General features: G+C 41.9%; 1 protein-coding gene across 1 annotated transcript; it reads left to right on the top strand.

The window, feature by feature from the left end:
• The first annotated feature begins 11159 nt into the window (after positions 1–11159).
• On the top strand, positions 11160–19576 carry LOC116293394 (uncharacterized). The gene is made up of 4 exons (XM_089033376.1): positions 11160–11167; positions 11725–12032; positions 18547–18912; positions 19422–19576. Exons 1-4 carry the CDS (start codon positions 11160–11162, stop codon positions 19559–19561), a joined length of 822 nt encoding a protein of 273 aa, XP_088889502.1. The 3' UTR covers positions 19562–19576.
• Positions 19577–26869: the final 7293 nt, after the last annotated feature.

Below are 26869 nucleotides of genomic sequence, written 5' to 3'. Positions count from 1 at the left end.
TTGGTTACGACTTGAGAACGACTTAATAATGACCTGACTAAGTACTTACGAATGACTTGACTAAGTACGTACGGTGACTTGACTAAGTACTTACGAATGACCTGACTAAGTACTTACGAATGACTTAACTAGGTACTTGAGGCGACTTGATCAGGTACCTCAGCAAGTGCCGCCTGGAAGACCTTTTCGACTTCTCTATCCTTCTTGAAGTCCTTCCAAGATGTTCCAAAGGAACCTAGTACCTCCTTCAAGTCGACGTGCTGAGCTACGTGAAGTGCTGCAGAGGCGACTGCCATTAACTTACCGCACTTCAAAGACAACCACCCACAGGTTATCTTAAGTTCTTGGGCGATGACATAGTCCTCGCTTATGTCCTTCCGCAGTTGCTCCACGTCGTCTATGGGCAGCGCAAGTCCGAGAAGCTTGGTGGCCAGCTTAATGGCTGAGTCTGCTACGGCGTCCGTGGTCTTACTTGCAAGGGCGGCCTCGTACCTCTTATGGAACTTCTTAACTTCCTCTTCTGACAACTTATTAACTTGCTCATGGGTAAGTTCCTTGCCTATCATTTCTTTACACTTCCCCGAAGACACAAGGATGTTAAGTTGTTCCTTGAGGTTACTTTCGTCTAACTGTGTGGGGACTTCATCTAAGAGCTGCTCAATGTCCATATATGTTAATGGAATACGGAAACCTCAAAGAGAAGATCATCTTGGAATGTTGGTGCGTCTTTAGATGCCGCATGTATTCGTGTAACTGTTCCTTGGATATCTCACCGCCGTAGTCGCTTAAGATGGTTTCCAGGTCAGACTTACTGGGCGTATAAAATACTACGAGAGAGCCTATGTTTTCCCTGAAGGGCTTAGAGACGCTGGTAAGCTGCTGCGAGAGCAACCAAATGCTGATATTGTCGTGTCTACCGCTGAAGGCGAGCTTAACGAGCTCGGAGGTGCGCTTTTTTACGTCGTCCCCGCAGGCAATGTCATCCAATATGAGTAAAGTCTGTGTATCTTTAGGGAATTGCTTGTGCCAGAACTTCAAATGGCTGGATAACTCGTTAGGGTCTAAGATATCTACGAAGAAGTCGTCATCTTTCACTCCTATGCCCGTCCAGGTGCGGTTATTCACGTAGGTGGGGCAGAGCAGCACGATGTAGTCGAAGCGGTATCTAAAGGGTCCTAATAGCTGCTCTACTACGAATTGGGTCTTTCCGCAGCCGGTGGGTCCTACTTTCAAAGCATTGCAGGGAATATGGTTCGGATCCATTATATATACGATGGACCCAGTGGACGCAGTAAGAAGGATTGCCGGCGACGCAAAAGATAAAAGAGACACCATAGAAATGCAAAGGGAGGAGATCGATCGGCTGCGGGAGCGCATGCAGGAGTTGTACGATGAAATGTGCGGCCTGAAGCGCGCAGAACGGTTTGGTGCGCTGATAACGATGGCCGGTTGGGCAAAAGAAAGCGTGCAGGACTTTATTAAGTATCCCTTATAAGGGTTAATAAATTCTTATTATATAATGAAGTGTAAGGATTGCGACAGGGAGTTCAGTAGCAAACAGGCTTTGCAGTATCACCAAAAAAAGAAGGTATGTTTTAAAGAGGTGGATAACGTCACCACCTGTGGCACTTGCAGCCGGCAGTTTAGCAGTAAACAGGCGCTGCGATATCACGTGGAAGGAAGGGTGTGTTTGAAGTCTAAGGAAAGACGCTGTGCTGATTGCAATCGGCTCTTTAGCACGCCCCAAATGTTGCAATACCACCAAGAAAATAGGGTGTGTCTAAAGGATGTGTGTGCGCGCTGTGGGAAGCTCTTAACCGACGCATGGCATCAACATAGATGTCGTGGTAATTATGATTTGGACGTCGTATGCGAGGAGCATGGTGATATCGCTGCGAGATGTTGCCCAGCAGAAACCATAAGGAAGTTAACTCTTCGTAAGAAAGAAATAGACCAACGCTTTACGGAGTTCGACCGCGCCGAAGGTACGCGCTGGGAGAACGCAGAGTATTGGAGTGCGCCCTGTGACGCGTGTGGCGGCTTAAGGAAAGGAGATGATCATATCTGGCAGTGTTTGTGCCCGCAACATCATCCCCGCGGTTTTAAGGAGTACTTGGATCGTTTTGATGATTGGCATGCTCAAAACATGGAGGTAAGAATAAGGCGTCCTTAGTTTGCGCAAAGAGTCTCAAAACACACTCTTATAGTTATTAATATCCCTTGATTCTTTATTAAGAAGAAAAGAAGATACATTAATAAAAATAAGGACCCCTTTTAAAAGGTATATGCTAGCCTACGCAGCCGCCTTCTTTGGAGGATTCCTGATCGCCCTTTCAATATATGGACTGTATTACTTGCGAACTACCTGCCGACTGCATTATGCCCCCCAAACCGCGTAAAAAATACACCTGCCTTCATTGCGACAGGGTATTCTCCGAAGGATCCTTTGTGGGGCATTGGTGCTCCGCGGATCCTAAAGCGCAGCGGACTTTAGCAGACGCGCTTAACTACAAAGAGGAGATGGAGTGACTCTTCTTTCAATGTCAAACTTCCATCGGCCATTTACCTTACCATAGCTGCGTAAGTGGGTGAATTCCTCGCCCTGAATTACGTACCGCACGCAATCCGGCGCCCAAAGGGAATATTCTTTGCCTTCTAAGTCTTTGAGGACTAACCGTAAACGGTCGATGTCTTCGAAGACGACGTAATTTTTTATTTCGTATGCTTTACCGCAAATCAGGTCACGCCAGTGTATTTGGTTGACGATCATTATATCTATGAAATATTCTTAAATGCGTTGCCCTTGTCTCCGTAGTCTTGAAGCGTTTGCAGCACTACCGACAGGGAATACGGATGCCTTCCGCGTAGTTGCTAAGGGCACGACAGATGACGTCATAATCGTTGCTAACCATGGTCAGGTAACCATTCGCGTCATACTGCGAAATTATCTTGCGTTGGTCTGCGGAGAGTATGCCATTTCCTTTCGGCGTCTTTAATTCGATGCAAAGCCCTTCATACCTTAAATGCGCGTTCAGTATTAAGAGGTCGGGTTGACCCCTTTGATAACCCTTCTGCCAGCATTTTATGCGTTTGCTGTCAGAATCCTGCAATTCCCCTAAGCCGGGCGCTATGAGCATCTGTGGGTAGAAGCGGCGTATGTAGTCCACGACTTTCTTATGCAGGTCAAACTCATTTTCCATTTTGAAGACTAACTTGTTATGACTATCGAACCGCCTTTCTATTTCATACTTACCTGTCTTTCTCAATGCGGGAAGAACGTCCTCGAGGACCCAATCCTGGAATGTCTCTGCCGTTGGCATCTTAGAGCTAAATATTAGTTGATACAACCCAGATTCGGTTACGTACAGGGAATTAGGCTGTGAATACGAGGGGAGGCGATTCACCTCCACTCTAAGTTTGCTAAGCTTTACCTTGTATTTATCGCGAACATGCACCTTAATGGCATCCTTAGGGTCTGCGTAACCTAACGCAGCCGCCACTTCCTTTGCTTTGAAGTATAGTTTATCGCCTTGCACTATGCATTGCAGTTTGGTTTCGTTGTTTTCGAATACGCGAAGCATTATATACCAACGATATTTTTTTATCAATAGGCAACGCTCTTTAGCTGATTCATTTCTACGCTCAGTTGCGCGTCAGACACGACGAAGACGTAGCAGTTTATCTTATCACCGTCGCCCGCAGCGGCATTCTTGGTGCGCTTGATCTCCAAAGTGATGCCATCCTGCGTATTTACTAGACGTAAACCCTGGCCATGTAGGTCTTCGTCGTTAATGGTGCGCATGTCAATCCACAGCGCATACTTATCCTTAAAGAATTCCTCGGGGCTAATTTGGTCGCCAAACTTGCGCATTGCCTCCCTGTACACGTCTGCGGGCTTTATTCCCTGGGAGTAAACCTTGTTTGGAACGCCGTTTATGTTGACCCCTACGTTAGTAATGTTAGGGTTGTGAAAGGCCTCAGAGTCGCGCTTGCCGGCCTCGTAGGGCTTAGCAAACACCAGCATTAACCCCGTGAGACTTCTTCGGGGGAGGTTAATGCTTTGGTTGATAACCTCATCCGTCTTATCCAAGAAGCTAAATGTCTTATACATCACTACGTGGTCGTAAAGGAATGCCTTTCCGGCGCTGTATTCCATGCCAGCGCTACGTGCTAAATCTTCGCTGTATACCGTTTCGTACTGCAGCTCTAAGTTGGTGATAGAATAGGGATCCACGGCTCCACTGATTGCGCTGTCCATTCCTCCTATGACGTTCGTAGTGTCCGCCAAGGTTACTTCAAACTGTAACTCGGATAACTGCCTGGGGTAGTACACACCATGACTCGTAATTACTTCGAAATCCAAAGGGATAACGTACTTGCTACCATAGGCGGTCTTTACCCTCGTTGCGTCTGCTACTGCGGTTGCTCCGCTGGAGTCCGTAGGCGCGGGGTTAGTATCGCTGCGAAGCTTACGAAGAATAACGCTTCCAATTCCCTGCTCTATCTTTTGTGCACGGTCAAAGGCTGTTAGCCACAGATCCTTATACGTGGTGTACAGGTCGTACCTATTCAAATCCAAGAGGGATTCCCCTGCGAACTTGATTCTCATCTTAGAAACGAGGTTCCTACCCACATTATTGACGGTATAGCGCTTGTCCTTGGTGCTTGGTTGTATTGCTAGGTCAAACCTTAAAGCCAAGGTACCAGGAACTAAGACTAGGTTATCCGTTAGGCGGGGCACGCCTACGTACAGGGTTTCCCCTGGCTTAGCGCTAGAAGGCGTGAATGTGACCCGATGAAAGGTGCGTTCTGCTTTCAGTCCGCCAACCTGCTTAGGTAATACGTTGGGATTTAACTTTGAGCTTATCATATATAATGGAAGTAGAAGGAACAGACCCCGACTTCGATCCCACCACTGAGGAAGGTCAGGCTGACATTAACGACGGTGATGAAGAACCGCTGCTTCCCACCCAACAAGTCGACGATTCCCTAAGGGATAGGATTGCAAAGGCCCTAAGACATCCCAAAGCACGCAAGTACACGTTTCCGCGTGAGCACATAGAGCTTCAAAACATAGGCGAGCCGGAAGCAGCCGCGCGGGAAACCGTAGAGTGGGCAGCGCGGGAGCTAGAGCTGCGCTACGACAACTTTGATGCTGACGACGTAAAGCCCACGGAAAAGGGAAACAAAGTCCTCATAAGCGTCCAAGACTTAAGATTTCCCGACAAAGACCGCTGGACAAAACCGCAAAACCTCTTTGATGAGGAGGGCAACGTTAGGGGTGACGTCTTGAGATTAAGAGGCTTTCAGCGTGCTACTAGAAGCCTGTTAGAAAGGCTGCACAACTTAACCGAAAGGACCAACGCGGAAAAACGTGCCGTGGAGCTGCAAAGGGAGTTAAAAGAAAAAGATGTAGAATATGCAAAGCAAGGTCAGCTACTTGCCGATGCTGAAAAGAAGTCCGCCCATCAAGATGAAAGAATAAAAGAAATAGGAAATCAGGTGGATCAGGCCCTGCGCGAATAAGACAAAGCACGGGAGGACTTAGGAGAAGCCCAAAGCTCTGGCGCCTCAGTGGAAGCACTGCGGGAAACGTTGGAAGAAAGGGAGGAGGAATACATGAAGCAAAACCAGCGGCTTGCCGACGCGCATAGGAGGGAGGTCGAATTTAAAAATCAAGAAATAAGGGAGCTGGTAGACCAAAGAACCCGAATTCGACGTGAAAGAAATCAAACTCAAAGGGCTCTTAACCTTGCCCTGCAGGAGTTGGATCTAATTAAAGACGATACCGATAACCTACAAACCACCATAGCCGGCTCTTTAGTGGAACGGCGACGGTTAATGGCTGAAATCAATACTAAGGAGGAACAAATCCGGCAAAGAGATCAGGCTATTGAAGACCTGGAGGGGCAAATAGAGCGGCAGCAAGAAGTACTTTCAGACCAAGCTCGCTCCGAAGAAGAAAGGGAAGCAGCTCAAAAGGAAGTAGATACACTTGAAATACGCCTTGCGGAATTACAGGCGGAAAAGGAAAAGCTGGAAAAGGAGCTGGGGCTTACCACCAAGGAAAAAATAAAAAGAGCCCTTTTGAAGTGTGGCGTTCCACTGGCATTTGCGGTTGCTATTTCGAGCGTAGTAGGAGTCATCCTATCCACGCTTAAGGCTACGGGCGCGGGCGTAAAGAAATTAGGCAGTGGACTAACGGACTTAGGAAAAAAAATGGCAGCCGGTCTTCCTGGGCTGCTGGGTAGCGTCCTTAGCCTGGTACTTAGGACCGGCGGAGAACTGTTGAAGTTCGTGGGGAATAACATTTGGATCTTGGTCGTCGCTATTGGAGTGGTACTCCTGAAGAAGATGAAGGCTTAATCTTGTCCTTGTGTATTACTGGCGGCTTATAATCGTCAGGCATCCGAGGCGTCCTCGACTGGGGATAAGTAAAGATAGTATTCGCACCGCCTTGATAATGCGGAACTAGCGGTATGGCGGTCATAGTGCTAATGGTCTTATGATTCCAAGTAGCATCCACCGGAGGATCTCCCACAACATTTATTCGGAAGTTGCTGGGGTTGGCTCCAGAATTAGTGGCATCGCTGGGGCGAGCTTGAAGCTTTGCATATTGACAATTAGCTATCATATGAAAAGTCACGGGCGTTAGGTCTTCTTGGGTAGGTGGATTGGGTTCACATGAAAAATGGGTTGAATGTCTAGCATTATTTTTTGACCTGTACGGCAATAGCGGATGGTTGGACTCATCGGCGAGCCTAAACCCGACATTGCCCGAATACTCTGTCGAAATGCTAATGGTACACATGATCAATCCCAGGCCCCCAACCTTCACCCACAATCCGGTGTCATACCATTCGTCGTTTACGTAGCCCTTCTCCCCCAGGTAATGAAAAAACCAGTCCTCTTTCGTGTGCGGATTCATATATTTAAAGGCTCACCACCGTAAGAGTGCTAATGGTTGCGTGATTATAAGGCTGATCCCTCTGATTTTCTATGCTATTTACCGTGACCTTCCCCGTATCATCTACGCGTATCTGCAGCTTTACCTTCCCATGGCAATCGGCGACCATGTGGAAAGTCCAAACCGATAGGTTCTCATTACTGGCTGGGTTGGGCTCTACGGAGAAATGCGCAGGCTCCCTGTTGTTTGTCTTCGCGCGCATAGGCTGCAGTACGCCATTCTCATCCAGGAACCTAAAGCCGACGTTGGCGTGACTACTCGCGCCAATGCAAATGCTACAAAGGATCAATTTCTTTCCTGAGTAATTCAAATTCACGGACATGCCCGTGACATCAACCCAAGATGCCTGGGTGTATTTTTTCTCGCCTGTGTAAGTCGTATAGACACAATCTACTCCAGCTACGTAGGGGTTGTTCATCGCCATATATAATAGCTCAGACCAATGCTTGCAGCTGCTAAGCCGGCCTTTAGTAAGTCATGGTCATATTCCTCACGTATCGCAGGCAGGACCTTCTTCGATGGTTTCTTAACTACGGGTAGCTTCGTTTCATGCGACTTTTTTGACTTCTCCACGAAGTGAGGAATGTTCCTAAGAGTGTCAGAGTTCACGTCATTCACCCCAAACTTCATATCCTTAGTAGCTCGTTGAAGTTTGTTGTTGTATCCTACTACAGAACCAGTATTTATACATAAATTACTAGGCATTAACCAACAACCCGGGGCTACTGCATAGTCCAACCTCGCCTTAGAATTTTGTATAGCTAGTTGATAACGCTGTACGCCCTTGCTAATGTCGCCCTCCAAGATTGAACTTTCGAATAGAATCAAGGCTTCGGCTCGCGTCTCTTCTGCGGCGCCCGTATTTCCGATTATACTTGATCGGGTGTTTACCTGAGCCCCAAGGATAGAATACACATAAGCTTCTATGCTGCGATTCAAACGAGCAAGACCAGCTCTAGTTAGTCCTTTACCTTCTGGAGGTATGAAATTAAGATATTGCTTCGTTTGCTCGTCGTTGGTAATCTTAATAATCAGTGGATTGGCCCCTGCATACTTACCGCCCTCGTCTTTGAACAGAGGTCCGTCTCTGACTTCCTTAGTGGTCTTAGCGTTTGGTTCAAAGAAGGTGCTACTGTCGTGAGTTTCCTTATGATATCCCGTGTTCCACCGTAGCCGCAATGCATGAACTTCCTTATCGCTTAGCTCGTGTCCACCAATCCCCCAATAAGCCCAAATGTGCCCTAGACCATTGTTAGCACCGACAGTGCATCTAAAATCCTTCCCTACAACACCGAACTCCTTACAAAGCCTGTTATAGGCCGGAACGTCGTATTTGTTATCTCTTGGATAGAACGCAGCATCTCCTGGTAATGCAGTAACGCCCATCTCATGCAGTATTCGCCTCACCGTAAAGTGAAAGTGAAACATAAATATCGAATTCTTCATCAAGTTTGCGCTTACCCCACAACCGCCGGTGGCACACCAAACCGCAAAGTTCAACTGCTGCGGCCAATAACGCATATTAGGAGCGCTTAACCATTCGTGGGCTTCTTTCGCCGTGGTATGAATAATGGGCACGTTTTTGAAGATATCTCGCACCTTTAACGGAAAGGAATGCTTGTTAGAGATCCGCATGTTCAGCGTTAGGTCCAAGCTTGGGTGTTTATCAAATGAAACTGCGGGTATCGGATAAGTACTGGTACCAAGCAATAATTCCTTTGACCAACCTTGCACGGGCTTGTGTTCAACATATGTTGGCGTTGGCTTAGGCTTATGTTCAACATAACCAGAATTCTTCAGTTGATCGTCTATCTGATTAACCAGCGTAGGTTTCAAATCCTCATTACTGTACATCCTGGAGCCGTTATAGTAAATACCATCGGGTCTTCTTTCGAACTTACTAGGGTCTGCGTGTGGAAACATCTTCCTAAAGGCCCTCCAATTCCAGTAGTCCCTGTTGTCATGATGTGGCTGCTCCTCAATATCATTCCCAAAAGCGTCGTACATTAGTATATATAATGGATGTTATACCATCAGCACCTCAGTTGTACCCAGATGTTCCCTATACTACACCTAACGAACTAAACGCCGAAAACTTTCGTCTGAATAAAGCAAATTTAATCCTGGCTTACTTGGAAGGGCAAACAAAACACTACGAAAAAGTCCGAAAAAAATACGTCAGAGCCCGGAGTACGCTACATAAGATTGCGATAACTTCAGGATCCATATCCGTTGTGTTAACGGGCTCCGGCGTTGCTACTTCGCTTACTGGGCCGGGAATAATCGTTGGAGTTCCTTTGGCCGGCGTTGGGGCAGCTTGTGGTATTATTTCTGCTGTTGCTACGGGCATTATGAAACAGTTGTCAAGCAAAATATCCAAGCATGACACGACAATAGCTTTGTCAAGGGCTAAAGTAAATACAATTACCGATCTTGTCTCAAAGGCTCTGCGTGACAGAAAGATAGACGACGTAGAATTCTCGCTTATTCTGACCGAAGAAGACAAATACGAGAAATTAAAGTCGGACATAAGGAATAAAAAAACAGTCGTAAAAGATCTTTCCGAGGAATCTCGCAAAAAGATCTACCAGGAGGCAAAAGAAGAGCTTCAAAGAAAGCTTGCTCAGTAAACATCTGCTTTGAAAAGAGCGTGACGGGATTCTATTTACATATCGAACGTCAGTCTAGAAATTACGCGTAATCTTATGCCATAAGATTTATACCATAATACACGGCATGACCTTATTTAGTAAATTATTACGCGTAATATAAATTATTTAGCGAATTATTACGCGTAATATAAATTATTTGCATGACCTTATTTGGCGAATTATTACGCGTAATTTCTCATCTTATGCCATAAGATTCACTATCTTCTTGGAATCCATCCTAAGAGGGGGTGGTTGGGGTCGATTTCGTGAAATATTTCGTAGATTACGTCAGGGTAATAAGGAATATCCTTATCCAGCCGACAAAACATCCACTCGGCTTTTGTCATATCAGAAACCTCGGGAATAGACTTACCGGTAATTTCAGACAAAAGATAGGGAATAGCTTTGTAATATTTCCCTAGCTTTAATTTTTTCAGCGTTTTCCGTAGACTTTGTGGGGTTGGCTCTTCTAAATGGTCTATGATTTTCTTCTTTACTTCGTTGTCTAAATATACCGGTCGATAACCTTGGATATGACTCATCCAGTCCCTGAAGTATTTTATTCTCTTATATGGCGTTTTCTTACGACCTCCGTTGGCGTAATATTGCTCTTTGGTAGCATTTGGTACGGCATTACGAATATTCTTACCACACTCGTAACACTGTGCTGACGTGTCATCTTCTATTTGCATTTTCTTACCACAACAAATATACTTATTTGGCTTAGTAGGTACAAACTTGGGTTTCAAGCACTTTACACAGAAATCATAAACAAACTCTTTACAATCTTCGCACTCCATATATAGACTAACATATTTAACTACGTAAACACGGGATGCGGGTAATCGCGGTACGAATCGAGGGGGGTACTTTAGACGGGTAATCCTCCGGTGGTCGTTGCGCTGGAACCCCCATCCCCTATACTACTCAATAGGAAAGGAATGTTGTGCTCGGGTAAGCAGCCGCTACTCAGGGGAGAAAGCGTTGCGTGACGACACTGAAAGCTGCTGTGGGGGAGACTAACGCGCGCTATGATTGGTCGAAAACCATGTTTGATGAGAGTATCAAAACAAGCTAGCGTCATTATAGCGCGTGCGAGTATTGCAACTGTCAGATTTTAATTTATCGCCCGCGCTCATTGGTCAGTTTGAATAAGACGGCATGTAGGGAGAATTTACTTAATTTTTTTTTTCTTTTCGATCTTTTCGCGAGTTTGTTATTTTATAAAACAAATCAAAAACCGTTTTCTGTGTTTGATACTCTGATCAAAACAATTGGGATGTGGTTTCCTACGCTCCTCTCGTGTTCTTCCAACATCCCGCGTGTTTTGATCAGAGTAACAAACACGGAAAACTGTTTTTGATCTGTTAAATCAAATATCACAAGAATTGATAGTGGAAGATATAATTGCTGTGCCAATAACAACCCGAAGGATAATCCAACCTGTAGAAGTACAACAATATCTGTCCAGTGTGAGTTTAGTACATTGATTATTTTGTCAACCTAGCTGGTTCTTCTGTTATTTGCTAATACGAAATATTATGGCGATGTTTGTCTTTTCCTCAATAGATCATGAAATTATTAAGCAAACCCTATGAGCTTCAACACTTAAACGGAATACCAAACTAGTGACGCCAAACAAGAAGAAAAGAAAGTTAGACAGACAGACAGACACAAAATATATAGAATAAAGAATTACAGACGTCAAACATATGCAAAAAAAAAACAAAACAACAACAAACAAACAAACAAAAAACAACAACAACAACAAAAACAAACAATAAAATGGACTCAAAAAATCGAGGTATATCGAGTTACGTATATCAGAAGGTATATATTGGAAGAATCAATTTCTTCTTTTCACAGACACATCGGTACCAGAAATAGTTGCAGTTAAGTCAACGGCACAGTTTCTTCATATAATAATGGTGCAAAAGTCAAAGATCCAATGACCATTCAAACGATAAAAAGCTAGCTATCTATCAATCTAAATGAATACCTATTATTATCTTATCTTAAACGCTTTTTTTTATGACAACCATTTGCAAAGAAAAATATGTGACACACAAATTGAGGCAACTCTACCTCCTGAACGTATATCAGAAGGTACAAATTGGAAGAATCAATTCTCTTCGCAGACAAACAAGAAATAGATGTAGTCCAATCAAATTTCACAGTTGCTTCATATAATGGTGGTAAAATCAGGATATACTGTTTGGCCTATGGCGTGCCCTCTCCTCTGTTCACGTGGTATGATCCCCGTAATCGATCAATAGCTAAAGGATCTCATACTGTTACTGGTGTTGGTGTCTTGGAACTAGTAACCATTGACGCAGGCAGCTATGGGTTGTACAAATGTAAAGCAGAAAATCTACTTGGTTACGACGAACACTTTATCAATGTCACCCAAACAGGTTTGAAATTTTTTTTTTTTCGTTTAATGCTTCTTATGTTTCTTTTTTATTCAAAACCACAATCATCATAAAGTTGTTTCAAAAACCAAGAAGCTTGCAAAAAATACATGAAAAGGTTTCATTGTGTAAATTACTTAAGGGACATCCATGTGTGAGCTGATATAAGTTCTGTAGTTTCGGCCTTTGAATTATATTTTTTTTGTTCAAATATTTCTTATTGTTTATCCTTCCATAAGATACTTCTAAATTTATAAGCATTATATAGTTATTATGCAATGAAAAATGTGTTTCACCATTTACTCCATACTTAACGAAATTCGAGCTGTTTGTGGTCTGCTTTCAAACACGAATAACTTGCACAAATCAAATATCAGCTTTCCACGCGGTTTGTTTAACCAACTAGGATTGTGGATTCTAAACCCTTTCATACACTTCGTGCGGTGTCCCGGGTTTTCTTCCTGTTCCAATTCAATGATGATAGTTCGTCCACAGAGTGTTATGATAAAGAACAAACCAATAAAGGTTTCTGTTTCATATCCACAAGTACAAAGAGACCTCGTGGTTCAGGTTCACTAGTAATTGGGTCAAAACGTGTTCATAGTTGATACCAAACAAATACATTTATTGTTTGTCTATAAAAAATGATAAGGAATCTTGACTAAGAAAATTGTCCCAAAGCCTTAAATAATACCTCGACCTAGAAAAGGATCCGAATTTATAAGACTTTACGTTTAATAAATTTGATTAATAAATGCATTTTTATTGTTGCATGCACGTATCATGATATATTAAATGTGCCATAGACTACATCAATCGGATTTGCTCCCCTTGATGACTACGTTATACTGCTTATCGGAGATAAAGTGTTTGTAGGAAAAAAATATTTCACTTGTTTATATACATAATTATATACATAATTTTTTATGATCAACATTTTCTCTGATCGATGTTTTTAAATAATTTACTGACTTCTTACGAAACTAATCTCCTCTCCTTCGTACACACCCTCGATCCATCAACAAAACTTGTAACATTGCATACTATCATATTTATAATATAGGACACATACGGAAGTATTTAACTAAATAAGCAACTGAAAAAATTGTCCATGCTTTTGTGATGGGAAGAATCGACTATTGTAATAGTCTTCCGTATGGGCTACCTGAGGTGCATGTTAACAAATTACAACGCGTCTAGAAATCTGCTGTGACACTGATAGCATGCACACCACGGTACCATCATATCACTCCTATACTTAAGTCATTTCACTTGCTCCCAGTCAAGTATAGAGTGCATCTCAAAATAGACACTGACTTTCAAATTAATTTATTAATTTATCGACTGATTTACGTTTCATGTCATGCGACAGCTATTGTAACGTCATTGGCATCGGCTTAAAAGATTTGGAAAGAGATGGTGGAAAACTCATATTAGTTTTCTGTATATAATTCTATAATTTCTGGTGAAAACCCCATCTAAATCGGATTGAATGACGTAAAGTTACAGCTAATTAAAGAAATTCAAATTTTCTTCGTTCAAATTTGTCTTTTTTCGAAATTATAAGTTAAATACTTCTGTATCGTAGGCCGTTAAAAAATACACTTACCATAATTTCGAAGAAAGACCATATCCAAATCCAATCCGCATTTACGATACGAAGACTTCCGGCGTGACCTCGGGTCGGTTGCCGAAGGAAATCCGTTGAACTGAAGTACAGTGAGCTCCAAGTACGTGTCAGAACAAGCGAAGTAGTATGTGAATACAGGCAAATTTCATGTCTTAAAGACGTGAAGACTAATATAATAATGCGACTTTCTCGGTTCTATAGGGATGTAAGAGAAAGGTTATGACTAAAATTTGGCGCTGGAAAGAAAATTCGAAGACGTACGAGGTTTCAAAGACTCGTAATGTTCGCTGTTGGGACTCGAGTCTCCAACCTTTTCTTATTTCTTACTGGTGGAGGAAAAAATCCTTAAAACGGGCTAAATTCAAAAAGTAACCACACAGAGCGAAAGAAGTGTTATTTCTCAATGATCGGGTAAAATTTCGAGACTATTTCACATTTCAATGATTTTATTGAAATTTTTGATGAATCCCTATACATTTCCTTATAACGTGACATCACAGAAACCAAGCTTGGGCAACCTGTGCTGTTACTAAAAATAGGTAGCACAAACACTTATCCAATTGTAAAAATTTCCACAAAAAATTGCGCTAATCAATATTTGCCTTACTTGAATAGAAATATGAACTTCTATTCTGTCAGCAAAAAATTGGAGGTACGAATCATCCTGGAGCAAAAGCCCTAGCAACCGGCCATCGTGATTATTATCATCCAGATTCTTCTCCTTCATTTAAGCAAGACGAAAGTATTGCGAATGCGATTTTACCCTGCGAGCAGAGTCTCCTTTTACCTCGTGTACGGGCGAGAGAAGGAAAGGAGACTGTGCAGAAATCGTGTATTTATTTTTTAATGCCGTTATCCAAGAATCTGAATAATGAGATGCATAATTTCAGGTTTCATACTGGTTTAAACTGGTTTTGATGCGCGAGTCTGTATTAAAAAAGGTGGCCGATGACCAAAAATGAGCCCACGTCGTATAAAAACATGAAATAACATTCTACTTTAGTTTTCCCTGCTAGCAGAGTCTCTCTTCTCTTTCTCTCCCTTCTTTCAGGCGGGGAGGAAGGAGACTCTGCCGATGTAGAGCGTTTCCTTTGATACACCGCCGTCCACGATTGTGGACGAACAAAACCAGTTTTAAAACCAGTTTTTAACCGATTACATGTAGTGCGCATGAGCAAATGTAACACACCGTGGCGCCAAACATTGTTTGACGAGAGTGGCTGTCAAAATCATGACAGCGTTGCTAAGTTACGCCACGCTTGCGTGACAGAAATAACAAATCAAAACGAAAGGAAAATAGGCTCTGCTAGCAGGGAAACTTATTTTCTCTCGCCCGTAGAGGAGTTAAAAAAAGACTCTGCTCGTAGGGTAAGGCGATGGCGTTGAGCATTCAGTACCTTTTCATCTTCTTGCATTTAACCTTATCCGAAATCGTTAAGCAAGGTAAAGAATGTCTTTAATTTTCAATATTTTTTTGTCCAAATGATCTGCAAAACGAATAGTTAGTCTTCTTGCTTTTAAGGATACACGGAACACAATCGGGTCGGGTTTTTTGAACGCTCATAGCGCGTTTAGTTTATATAAATTTCCCCATAAAGTATACATTTTCTAACAGCTTAAAGTTCAAATATTCCATATTCGATTTTACTTTTGGACAAAAATAATTCATTTTGGATAAATCGGGCATTGATTGCAAACGCTATGGTTCGACGCGAGATGTTTGTTCTCCCTCTGGTTAGCGTAAACTAATAACACGTATGTTGTTCTACCAAAGTGTGTCTGCGTTTTTTCTTTTAGCGCTTCTTTAAGAGGCAATGTCCACAAGAATCGAACAAATAGTGGCAAGGGTCAAAAAATCAAATTCGCTCTTCTTTTAAAGTTAGATATGCCATTATTAGATATGAATCCCTGGGTAGTTGCTTTATTATTTTGGAAGTGTCTAGATACCCGGAACCCGGGAATGATTTTCAAAATACTAGATACCCGGGAGTTTTTAATTTTTATTAAAAATCCCCGCTAATAATAACTTTCATGGATTCAAAGTCTTCTAACTTTGTTTAGGATAGCAAAGCGCTTCTTAGAATCCTTAAAAAATCTAGTCTATTCTTCCTCAACTTGCAGCATAAATATTATTTCAATCAGAGAACTTGCCCATAGTTAAATATTATTTTTCTTTTGAGGCAGCTAATTAGCATATGTAAACACAGGCCTCCTATTTTCCCTCGCAAAAAATTCTTCCCTTTCCCAATAAGTTTGCAATCCAGTCCAATGAACGAAAAAGAGTGATACATTAAGAAGAAAGTTCAAAAATTGTCATAGATGGTTTATTTTTTACGCGCGCTCTGTTCAAAGTTTGTCCATTTTCACTCCTCTTGAGCGTCTCTTGCTTGGGTTTCGGTCGAACCTCTTCTGTGGCCGTTTTCTCGAAAATAAAATAATAGGAAGTGTCTAGATACCCGGAACCCGGGAACGATTTTTATTTTATTTTCGAGAAATATATGTATAATATAATACGTATGTATAACTTACGCCGCCTAATGATTACTTGACACAAGGTCAATGATTTTTAGAGCGACTGATTGCAAATGTTGTTGAGTTTGGTTGTGTCGTACACAGAATTAATTTCCCCAAATCAATCTTTGAAGTTTTGAAAAGGTCTGTTCTTCCTCAACTTGCAGCATAAATATTATTTCAATCAGAGAACTTGCCCATAGTTAAATCTTTTTTCTTTTGAGGCAGCTAATTAGCATATGTAAACACAGGCCTCCTATTTTCCCTCGCCAAAAATTCTTCCCTTTCCCAATAAGTTTGAAATCCAGTCCAATGAACGAAAAAGAGTGATACATTAAGAAGAAAGTTCAAAAATTGTCATAGATGGTTTATTTTTTACGCGCGCTCTGTTCAAAGTTTGTCCATTTTCACTCCTCTTGAGCGTCTCTTGCTTGGGTTTCGGTCGAACCTCTTCTGTGGCCGTTTTCTCGAAAATAAAATAATATTTTCGAAAACCAACTACCCAGGGATTCATATCTAATAATGGCCTATCTAACTTTAAAAGAAGAGCGAATTTGATTTTTTGACCCTTGCCACGAATTCTTGAATTTGTTCGATTCTTGTGGACATTGCCTCTTAATCTTTTATTTAATTCCAAAGTTATGACTACATGTTTTTAAGGGCATTCTTGAGAAAATGGCAAATATCTGAGAAAAGAAAAGAAAAATGAAAAAACGCAGACACACTTTTAAACTCGAGCATAGTAGGAATCCACACGCCAAGTTTCACGGTAATTGATCAAAAACCGAGGGAGAATAAACCTTCTGAAATTGTGTATTTTACCAAAAACTACTTTTGAGAAAAACACAAGTTTAGTTTAATGGGATTATAAGTTTATTTACTGAATGTTGACAAGTTTCTGCACAGTACGCCAATGAGCGTAAAGTAAGTAATATGATACCGGACCATGGCCAGGACAGCGGGTATACTGTACTTCCGGTCTCAAGCTCATTGACCTTCGCGTCGCGGTGTTTACCTAAATCTTGAAGTTCGTTTCGAGTTCATGATGGTCAAAACCAGATGTCGAACATCTAGTTCAACTGAGGGGGGCCGAGGAAGGGGCCGAGGAAGAGGGCGAAATGCTGAGCAAACCAGAGAACAACAGGATGTTTTGTCGTTCTTCTTCTCCCTCTTCTTCCTTCGATGCCTGGTTCAATTATTCGTCTTCGCTTCGGCCTAGAAGCTTCTTGGCACTAGCACTGGCACTATCACTTCGCTTAAGAAGCTCTTCTCTCTTATAGTAAGAGCCTTTGTCGCTCAAAGAGAGTGATTTTGCATTCTCATGACAGAATGCTGTGGAGCTACGTCTTCTTTTCCTTTTGTTGGAACCTCCACAGAAAGGATTTCTCTTTTGCTTACGAGGCATCTACCAACGCTGATATCCCACGAAAGAATTAAAAACAAAACTGAAGAAATCTAGTAGAAGTAATCAATCTTGATAAATAGCTAAACTCTGTAAATATGATATAATTTGTTCGATCGTTCACTTAGTCGAGTCCTCGTTTACAGCTCGATATGTTTTCACTGCTACGGCTCGACAATGCTCGTGACGTCAAACTTACTTGGATCAATCGACTTCCGGTGAATAGATAAATGAGAGTTCCTGTCAACAGCACAACACCTACTGGTAACTTCTAAAGATGCTTTTTTACAAATATCTCCCTTAATAATAAAAAAGTTAACTTAATTTATATATAAAATTAAAGATTTTACTTTTATATTTGATATAGCATGGTTTCAAAAAAAAAAAGTTATTTGACGAAAATTGTGTTCCGTGTATCCTTAACCTTATTCGAAATCGTTCAGCAAGGTTAAGAATGTCTTTAATTTTCAATATTTTTGTGTCCAAATGACGTGTCTTTGTATATCGATAGACTGAATACATAAATTGCAATACGAACACAATCTACACGGATTCAGTCGAATTCAGCAGTAGGTGTATGTAATATCCGCGATTTTGGATTTAAAAACAATTTGTAGCTTATGAAGTCGGCTCTTTCTATTTAATCATAAGAGAGGGTCTAAAAATTTGTATATGTTTCCAGCATATGTATGCATCTTCTCAGATTTTTCGTATTTGCGCTTTGTAATCAAAATGATATGAGAAACAGAAAAATGTTTGCTTTAAGCTAGTAGTGGTGCTTTGAATACAACCATGTTAGTCGTGTGCCTGCCATTACAAACTTTATATGTTAATGAATTTGCTACCTTCCTTATGCTTTGTCATCTACGGATTTATTTCATGTAATACAGTTATTATTGCAGACAGCAGCTCAATGTTACCATATAATAGCAAACATATGTCAATGCCTTATAATTTTCTTCTTTTTGACAAAGAAAACTCCATAAAGGGTCCAACACATATCAAAGGTTATATTGGAGAAGATGCCTCGTTTATGTGGAATACGACGGATCAAAAAAAAATCCTTTCTGCCAGCTGGGGAATAAGAAAGGGCACCATCCCCGATCCTCAGTTTATCAGTGTTAACTCATATAATGGAAGGATGACCAAAAACAAAGATATTGGCGACACGTTGAAAAGAAGAGTAGAATTTCTTGGAAACTTGACAATAGGCCGTGCTTGGTTTGTGTTGAAGAACCTTACTATCAATGACACTAATGAATACATTGCAAGCATCAGTGACGATGAATCTAGCGATCTACCACATTATGTGCGCCTAGTGGTTGCAGAGAAAGAAAAAGGTAAACCATTCACTTTTATGGGAGTAATATAACTCATTTATTTCATATTATAAACGTCTGATGGGATATGTGAGATATCATCCCTGATATTTTTTTCGAGTTGTCTATCACTAGGGCTTTCCAAAAAAATATCAAGAAAGATATCCCGCCGTGTCTGATATACTTTTGATATACTTGTATGTATATTTGAAACGGCCATAATTTTTGCAAATGGCTGTATAATACAGCCATGAGACAAACTAACAACAGAGTTAGGATTCGAGTTAGGATTCGAGTTAGGATTCGAGTTGGGATTCGATATTGGAACAGATATTATTGATAATTTCTGGGTTATTGTCAATCATTTGCTTAGAATCAGCAAGCAGTTCGTTTGACTAAAACATTCACAGCATACATTTTGTTTTTGATACGTAATACATATTATTTATTATTATTAATGATTCGTGGATTTTTTGGAGTCAGTTCGAATGGAACTGGTTTTTTAAAACTGTTTGAATTGTAATTTACAGCCATAGCGAAACCTATCCTGAATTTAAATGCAAACGGTAAGTTGACAAGTAAGTCGGGTTTCGAGTTTCGCCGAGGCCAGTTCGGCTGGATCCGAAGCTGGTTCGTTAGGTTTCGTTGGTTACACATCTGTCATCGCTGAGTAAACAAATTGCCACCGTACCTTTCACTTTAATCCTATTAAGAAGATATAACTAGCTAAAAACTAGTGTGAGCTGCGTCGGTGTTTCTAATGAAACTTAACACTAATGATGAAAAAATAAATTATAACCTTTTCTTTTGTCTTTTGATTGTTTGTTTTTGTTTCCTTGCCTACTTTGCTCTCATTGGTTTCTTTTGTCTTATTCTATCATATATACACTCCTTTCTACCACTTCTTTCTCTTTTACTCCGACGAAGGACTAGCGTCCGAAACGTCAGTAAGTTTTTTCATCTTTTCACGGTGTATGATTTACCTTTTCATCATTACTGTTTAATCCTATTACACGAGCAGACGAGAGAACAATAGATTGGCCTTTCTTTTCCTACCCCTTTAGCGGATTTGGATTAACTTATTAACTTATTAACCCACGCGTACGCTTACGTAAGCAGTCACGAGGCAGGTATAGGATACAGTAGTTCGTTACGTACGATTGGACCGTTGGTCACAGCAGTATTTTTGGCGTATATAGACGGGAAAACTGAATAAATCAAGCCAGCACATAACAGAACAGATGAGTAACAGTTTAAACAGTTTCTAACGGCTAAAAAAAAAACCCAATATAACGGAGTCTAACGGCTAAAAAACCACCAATTTTTGCCCTAGCGCCCTTACCCTGATCCCAAAAAACGGCTGATCCCCGATCCCATATACCATGTCACGCCCCTGTCATTGGCTACTCGGTGTTCATCACCAGGTTTCAGCCAAGTCTGTCAAATATAGAATGTCTTTTTCGACTAAGAAATCTTTCACTATCATGGCTTTATTCCTCACAGATGGCACAAAATGATTTAGCAGGTTTTGGTTGCTGTGCTTGAAGTGGAACGCGAACTGGGATAACCAAGTTATTTACATTAGCGCCGCGTGACACATTCGTGGTCACTAGTTCATTTCTAGTCGAGGTAACAGTAGAAATTCTTTGTGTCGCGTTAAATTGTCTCTCTTTAACTCGCTTCCCCGATCTTATTCCCCTTTTTCGGCGTAGAATACTGAGAGATTTGAGACAATATTTGACTTCAAATGTCAATGGAGATGTGAAAGGTTTCCATGAAAGTAGCTGTCCAGGAGTGTAAACAATCGAACTATTTGGTAAATTTACATAGTGTTTCGATGAATTTATAATTAGGCAATTTCGTGAATGTTCAGAGCAGAGTTAATATACAGTCAATTCAAAAAACGTTGTCGTCGACTGGCTTCAAGCCTACGCGACTGGACCGAAAGAAATATGGGTAAAAATCACTGAAGCGGTTTAAATATTCGTTCTGAATAAATTGTTCCCGCTAGTAATTAGATAATAATGGCAAGAAACAATCCATCAAATGCATGTCTTTGGGTTTAGGGAAAGAAAAACAAGGTAGTTATGATTCAGTTCACAATTTCGAAAATATGAAGGCATTTAAAAAACGTCTCCTTCAACACTTCCCGCTCGCCTACGAACGTTCGTGCTGTAAACCAGGCATAACTAGTCAGATAAAATTATGGAGTCAACTCGGCTTCAATGATTACTACCCATAGTTCCTTTCGGTCTAGTCGCGTAGGCTTGAGTTGCTCGACGACAACATTTTTCGAATTGACTATATATGTTCAGAGTTAGTAGGTGGGTCGGTTTCTCCTGGGTTTGCTTCAACATCCATACAGATTGATAGGTCTTTTGGAAATTCTAATTCCGGTGTTTGTAATAGTAGAAGACCGTGCACGCTTTAGCCATTTAGTGTAGCAGCGGTGGATTTTAGGTTGATTTGAGCGTGAGATCTTCTACTTTTATTTAGCGGTGGTCAATAAAGCATCTAAATTATTCGAAGATGACTTGGTGAATCAGTACTAAACAAAACCTGAACCATCGTAGGGTAGCTGAATATCGGCAAGATGATACTGTTTAGCTCGTAAAAGGATCAGTAAATGTAAGCAAAAATTTGAAAAAATCTGGAGATTTTACAAAACGTCGCCTCCATGCTGGCGCTCCCATGGGTAAAATTAAATTAAAACCTAGTCCCAAGTAGTGACACCTTATTAAACCACAAAATGTTAATAGGAAATCAGGTTTAGCTATATATAGACGAACCTAGACATCGATGAAAAACTATGTTTCTGCAATAACTCTATTAATCTTAAACCTATGAAATTGAGTGTTGAGGCTAAAATCATAATTAGGTTTCTTGAAATTTTAGGGATGGCCACATTGACTTCCGGTGGTCATGTGACCTTAAGGCGAGAAAAATAGAAATTTCTAAATGGGCTGGCGGTTTTTATGTGGCTCGAAAATTTTTCAATGTGAAATTGTTAAGTACAATAATCTTAACAAGAACTTGTCCGGAATAGTTGAAAATCATTCTTAGTGTAACCGGCGGCAAGGCGCTCAGCTATGAATCAGATTGCAAGTGGTTTTGACAAAAGAATTTATTGAAAATTCACACAACTTTGCAATACATGAAAAAAAAACGGGAACGAGATTACAGGATATCTCTAATGAAAACAAGAAAAATATTTACAATGAGATAAAATAAATTTGTAGCTTATCTAAATTAATAGCTAAAAGTTATGAATAGAATACAGTTTTGCTAGATATAAATAGAAACGGAAATACGTAAATTACGCCACAGGTAATTTGAATATTGCATACTGATTAGCAGTGTTTACAATACGCGAGTGAAAATTACTAGGTTGCAAAGTTTAATGTACAAGTCGGTAAACCGTTTAAAATGAACTAAACCAATGGAAAAAGCAATAGGAAAAATTGACTAGAGGTTAACTATGGCTTTAGGTAAGTATTTTAACCTTTGTTTATGACAAACTAAGAATTACACGGTTTACTGAACACGCGGTCGCGACAATGACCTTGAGTGTAGAGTTTAAGTAGCGAACAAATTAAAGGTTGGAAAGAAAAGGTCTTTTATCCCGCAGTTAAGGCTATTTATCGTAGTAAAAAGGTTAAACAAGCGAGTAAGGCGGTAGCGATCCTATAGTAAACGTCTTAAAGAGTTTAAAAGACAAGATACACTCAGCGTGATTACTAAATTACTACTGCGTGAATAACTTTGTACTAAATTACGCGCTAATGCGACTAGAATTACTACAACATGAAACGAATGCTTAACAAATATATAGATAATCTAAGCTATAAAATATAACGACTAGTTAACGATATTAACATAGATTTGTCCTAAATCTATCCTAGGTATAAGTGTAAAAGGCTTCAAAGATTCATACCTTTACATCGTAGAGAATTCCTTGTCTTGATATGTGCAACGTCTTCAAGAACTTTTACTACACTGATTTAAGCTTAGTTTGGGCCTACTTTTATGGAAAAACCTGCATTCTTAAGACCTTACACATCCTATACAATGTTGCACGCCCTAGGCGCAAACAGGATGTCCCAAACACGAACTTACGTAAACAAGCGCCAAACCTAGGCATGACTCACTGTAATGTAATTACGTACGGAAATTATTTCTTGCTTACGCATTTTCCACGCAAACAGTTAACTAAAGAATTACATTCCTATGTGTACACGAGGCATTCCTAATTAAAAATATAGATTTATGACTAAATAATTACTGTCCAAAATAGTGTCTTTTGACTCTGTCACACTTGCCCCTCCTTTTTGTTTGCTTCGTCCTCGAGCAAATTCAGGAACAATGATACGCAGGTGGACTCGTCAGTGCTGAAGTGCGGATCTTGGAAGATTATAGAGATTGCTGTGTTGGCCTGCCGTTGTCCTTGTGGAACGTCGGAGTACAGGTGCAGCCAGTTCTTCCTCAGACGCATCATCACTATCATCATCATCATCAGGTTCAGCTGGTTCTGTCATTGGTTGAAAGGCGATTGTCATTTCCCCAATGTCTTCTTCTTTATCTGATGATTCTGGCGATGCAGTACATGTTTGTCTAGACCTGTCAGCTTGCCTGTGTCGTCCTCGTATCTCCAGCATTGGTCTTGGACACACTTGCATTTCTCCTTGACTAACAACTTTATCTCCTCCATGTCCATCAGCTCTTTCAACGACATATGTATTGTTGTCTCTTCGTTCGACGATTTTGTACACTTGGTTGTCCCATTTATCTTGAATCTTGTTTCTTCCTCTGACTTTACGGTTGCGAAGGAGTACTCGCTCTCCAACTTGTAGTGGTTCAGCCAGTGCTCTGCCCTTCTGGTCATGGATCTTCTTTCTGACGGTAGCAGCTTCCTTCAAGTTTTGTGTCACAGTGGTATAAGCTTCTCGTAGACGAGTCTGGTGCTTGGTAATCCATTGCTGGTTGTCTACTGTCACTTGTCTGTCATCATCAGGAAGTAGAATGTCCAGAGGTAGCTTTGCATCTCTACCAAACATCAGGTAGAAGGGTGAGTATCTAGTTGTTGCATGTGGCGTAGCATTATAGGCATAACATAACTCTTTCAGGTGTTCAGGCCACCTTCTTTTCTTTTCTGCTGGTAGAGTTCTTAGAAGCTCATGTAGTGTACGGTTGAATCTTTCGCACTGCCCATTTCCTTGAGGATGATAGGGGGTTGTCCTTGACTTCTTAATTCCATACACTGCACACAACTCCTTGACTAGTTCTGCCTCAAATGACTTGCCTTGGTCAGAGTGTATTCTTTGGGGGATTCCATACACAAGGAACCATTCTTTAATCAGGGTCTTGACTACGGTTGTAGCTTTCTGATCACGGGTAGGTACAGCAATTGTAAACTTTGTGAATACATCTGTTAACACGAGGACATTTTCTCTTCCATCTGTTGCAGGCTCAAGCAAGGTAAAATCCATCGCTAGCACTTCCAATGGCCTAGTAGCTAGTAGGCTGCCCATCGGCGTCTTGACTGGAAGGTAGGATCCTTTGGCAATGACGCATCTTTCACAATTTGAGATCCATTGCTTCACATCTCCTTGCATACCGGGCCACCAACATCTTTTCCTCAAGAGCTGTTCTGTCCTGTCTTGTCCTTGATGTCCACATTGATCGTGCGCACCCTTCAGTACTTGTGATTTCATTGATGTGGGGAGTAGCAGTAACCGAAGCTCACTTCCCTGTCCGACTCCTGTACGGCGGTAGAGAACTCCATGGCTTTCCTCAATCCTGTTCCAGTGACTAAGCAACTTCCTTGTATCCCTTGTCTCTTGTTGGCTTTGCCTTTTACTTGGCCGACGTCCAAGGTTTCGGTAGTGGAGGAGACGACTGATACATGGGTCCTCCTGCTGTAGTCGTTGGATCTCTGTGAGAGGTGTGGTTGGGAATGAGGTTGCTTGCTCCTCCAGCGCACTTGTCTCTGTGTTGCTTATGAACGCTGCTGATACCATCAAATGTTGACGTACCTCTTCTGGTAGGTCTGTAGTATTGGTAGAGTAGGCTAGGGTACTTCTTACTTCAACTGTGGTTGGTTCTTCATCTCGGTTGATGCGACTTAGAGCATCTGCATTCTGGTTGTGACGTCCAGGGCGATACTTGATGGTGAAGTTGAAGTTTGCTAACTCTGCAGCCCACCTCTGCTCCACAGCTTTCAGCTTACTCTTTGACTGTAGGTATGTCAGCGGGTTGTTGTCTGTGTAGACGACAAACTTCGATCCCAGCAGGTACTCCCTGAACTTCTCACATACAGCCCACTTCAAGGCTAGTAGTTCCAGCTTCCTCGATGAGTAGTTCTCCATGTTTCGCTCTCCACCTCTCAGGCCTCGGCTGGCATAAGCGATCACTTTGACTCTTCCGTCCTGTTCTTGGGACAGCACGGCTCCCAATCCTTCGTTGGACGCATCCGTCTCTAGGATGAAGGGCTTGGTGTAGTCCGGGTAGGCCAGCACTGGTGCTGAGGTTAGTAGATTCTTTAACTTGTTGAAGCTCTTTTGGCACTCTTCTGTCCACAGTACGCCAATCTGCTTCCGGGTGGTCTTGTTACTTCCTCCGCTCCCGAGCTCAGCAACTAACTTGTGCAGCGGACCTGCCACTTGAGCGAACTTGGGGACAAATCTTCTGTAGTAAGACGCGAAACCAAGGAATGATCGCACATCGCGCACTGTCTGGGGAACTGGCCACTCGTTAACTGCCTTTGTCTTTTCAGGGTCTGTCTCGACACCGTCAGCAGAGACCACGTGCCCCAGGTAGGACACCCGATCTCTGAAGAGTTGACACTTGGCTGGTTCAACCTTTAATCCATGATGCTTCAGCTTACTGAATACCGTTTCCAACCGCTCAAGATGTTCTTCAATGGTGGATGAGAAGACTATGATGTCGTCCAGATAGACCATCAGGGTGCGAAGTATGTCCTCTCGGAAGACTCCTTGCATCAACCTTTGGAAGGTCGCTGGGGCATTCTGTAGTCCAAACGGCATCCGAGTGTACTGAAACAAACCCATGGGCGTTGTGAACGCAGTCTTGTGCTGATCATCAGGATGGACTTCAACTTGATTGTAGGCTGATGCCAGATCTATGGTGGAAAAGTACTTTGCGCCACGCAGTGCCTCCAGTGATTCCTCTATCCTTGGTAGGGGGTACTGATCACGCTTGGTTTTCTGGTTCAGCTTCCGGTAGTCGACGCACATCCTCAAGGCTCCAGACTTCTTTCGTACAAGCACTATTGGGGAGGCATAGTTACTCTCACTTGGACATATCACTCCTTTTTCTAGCAAGTCTTGTAGATGCTGTTGCACCTCCTGGTATTGGTTTGGAGGAATCCTTCTGTAACGCTCTGTGACAGGCACATCATCGTCTGTGTAGATGCGATGATATGTTGTCTTTGTACAGCCAAGGTCCTCCTTACATGAAGCAAACACCTCTTCATTTCTTTCGAACATCTGGAGAGCTTTCTCCCTCTGAAGTTCCGTCCCGGGGAAATGTTCCAGGGTAATCCCGTGAGGGGGTTTCTGTATCCTTTGCCAACGTACTTTGCCCACAGCTTCCCGTTGGGGTGGCATCTGAGGGTCAGCACTAAGGTTACAGCACACTGTCACCATGTTATTCTCGTGTAGGAACTCCAACTGCTCTCCTCTCTTGACCATCTCTCCCTCTCGCACAATTCCAATCCGCGTCCTCGGCTTTAGCCATATGTCCTTTGCCGTCTGGTTGGCAACTCTGACATAGTAACACGTCTTGGTAGTATCCACGAGAGTACTGGCCACGGTGAGGTTTCCTTCTACTGGTACACCAAGGGGTTCGATCACAGCATCAGTGCCCCATGATGGGCCTGTGACCAAGATATCAGATTCTGTGAAAGCAGGGACCCAGACTTTGTCTGAGCCGGCTACTTTCACGAACCCAGTTTTACGTT

This window comes from Actinia tenebrosa, unplaced genomic scaffold (genome assembly GCF_029948245.1).
Source record: "Actinia tenebrosa isolate PJP-AT-01 unplaced genomic scaffold, QUT_ActTen_1.0 PGA_scaffold0__85_contigs__length_37466705, whole genome shotgun sequence".
Lineage (NCBI taxonomy): Eukaryota > Metazoa > Cnidaria > Anthozoa > Actiniaria > Actiniidae > Actinia > Actinia tenebrosa.
Note: the sequence above shows the minus strand (reverse complement) of the source record. Positions and strands in the feature narration are given on the sequence as shown.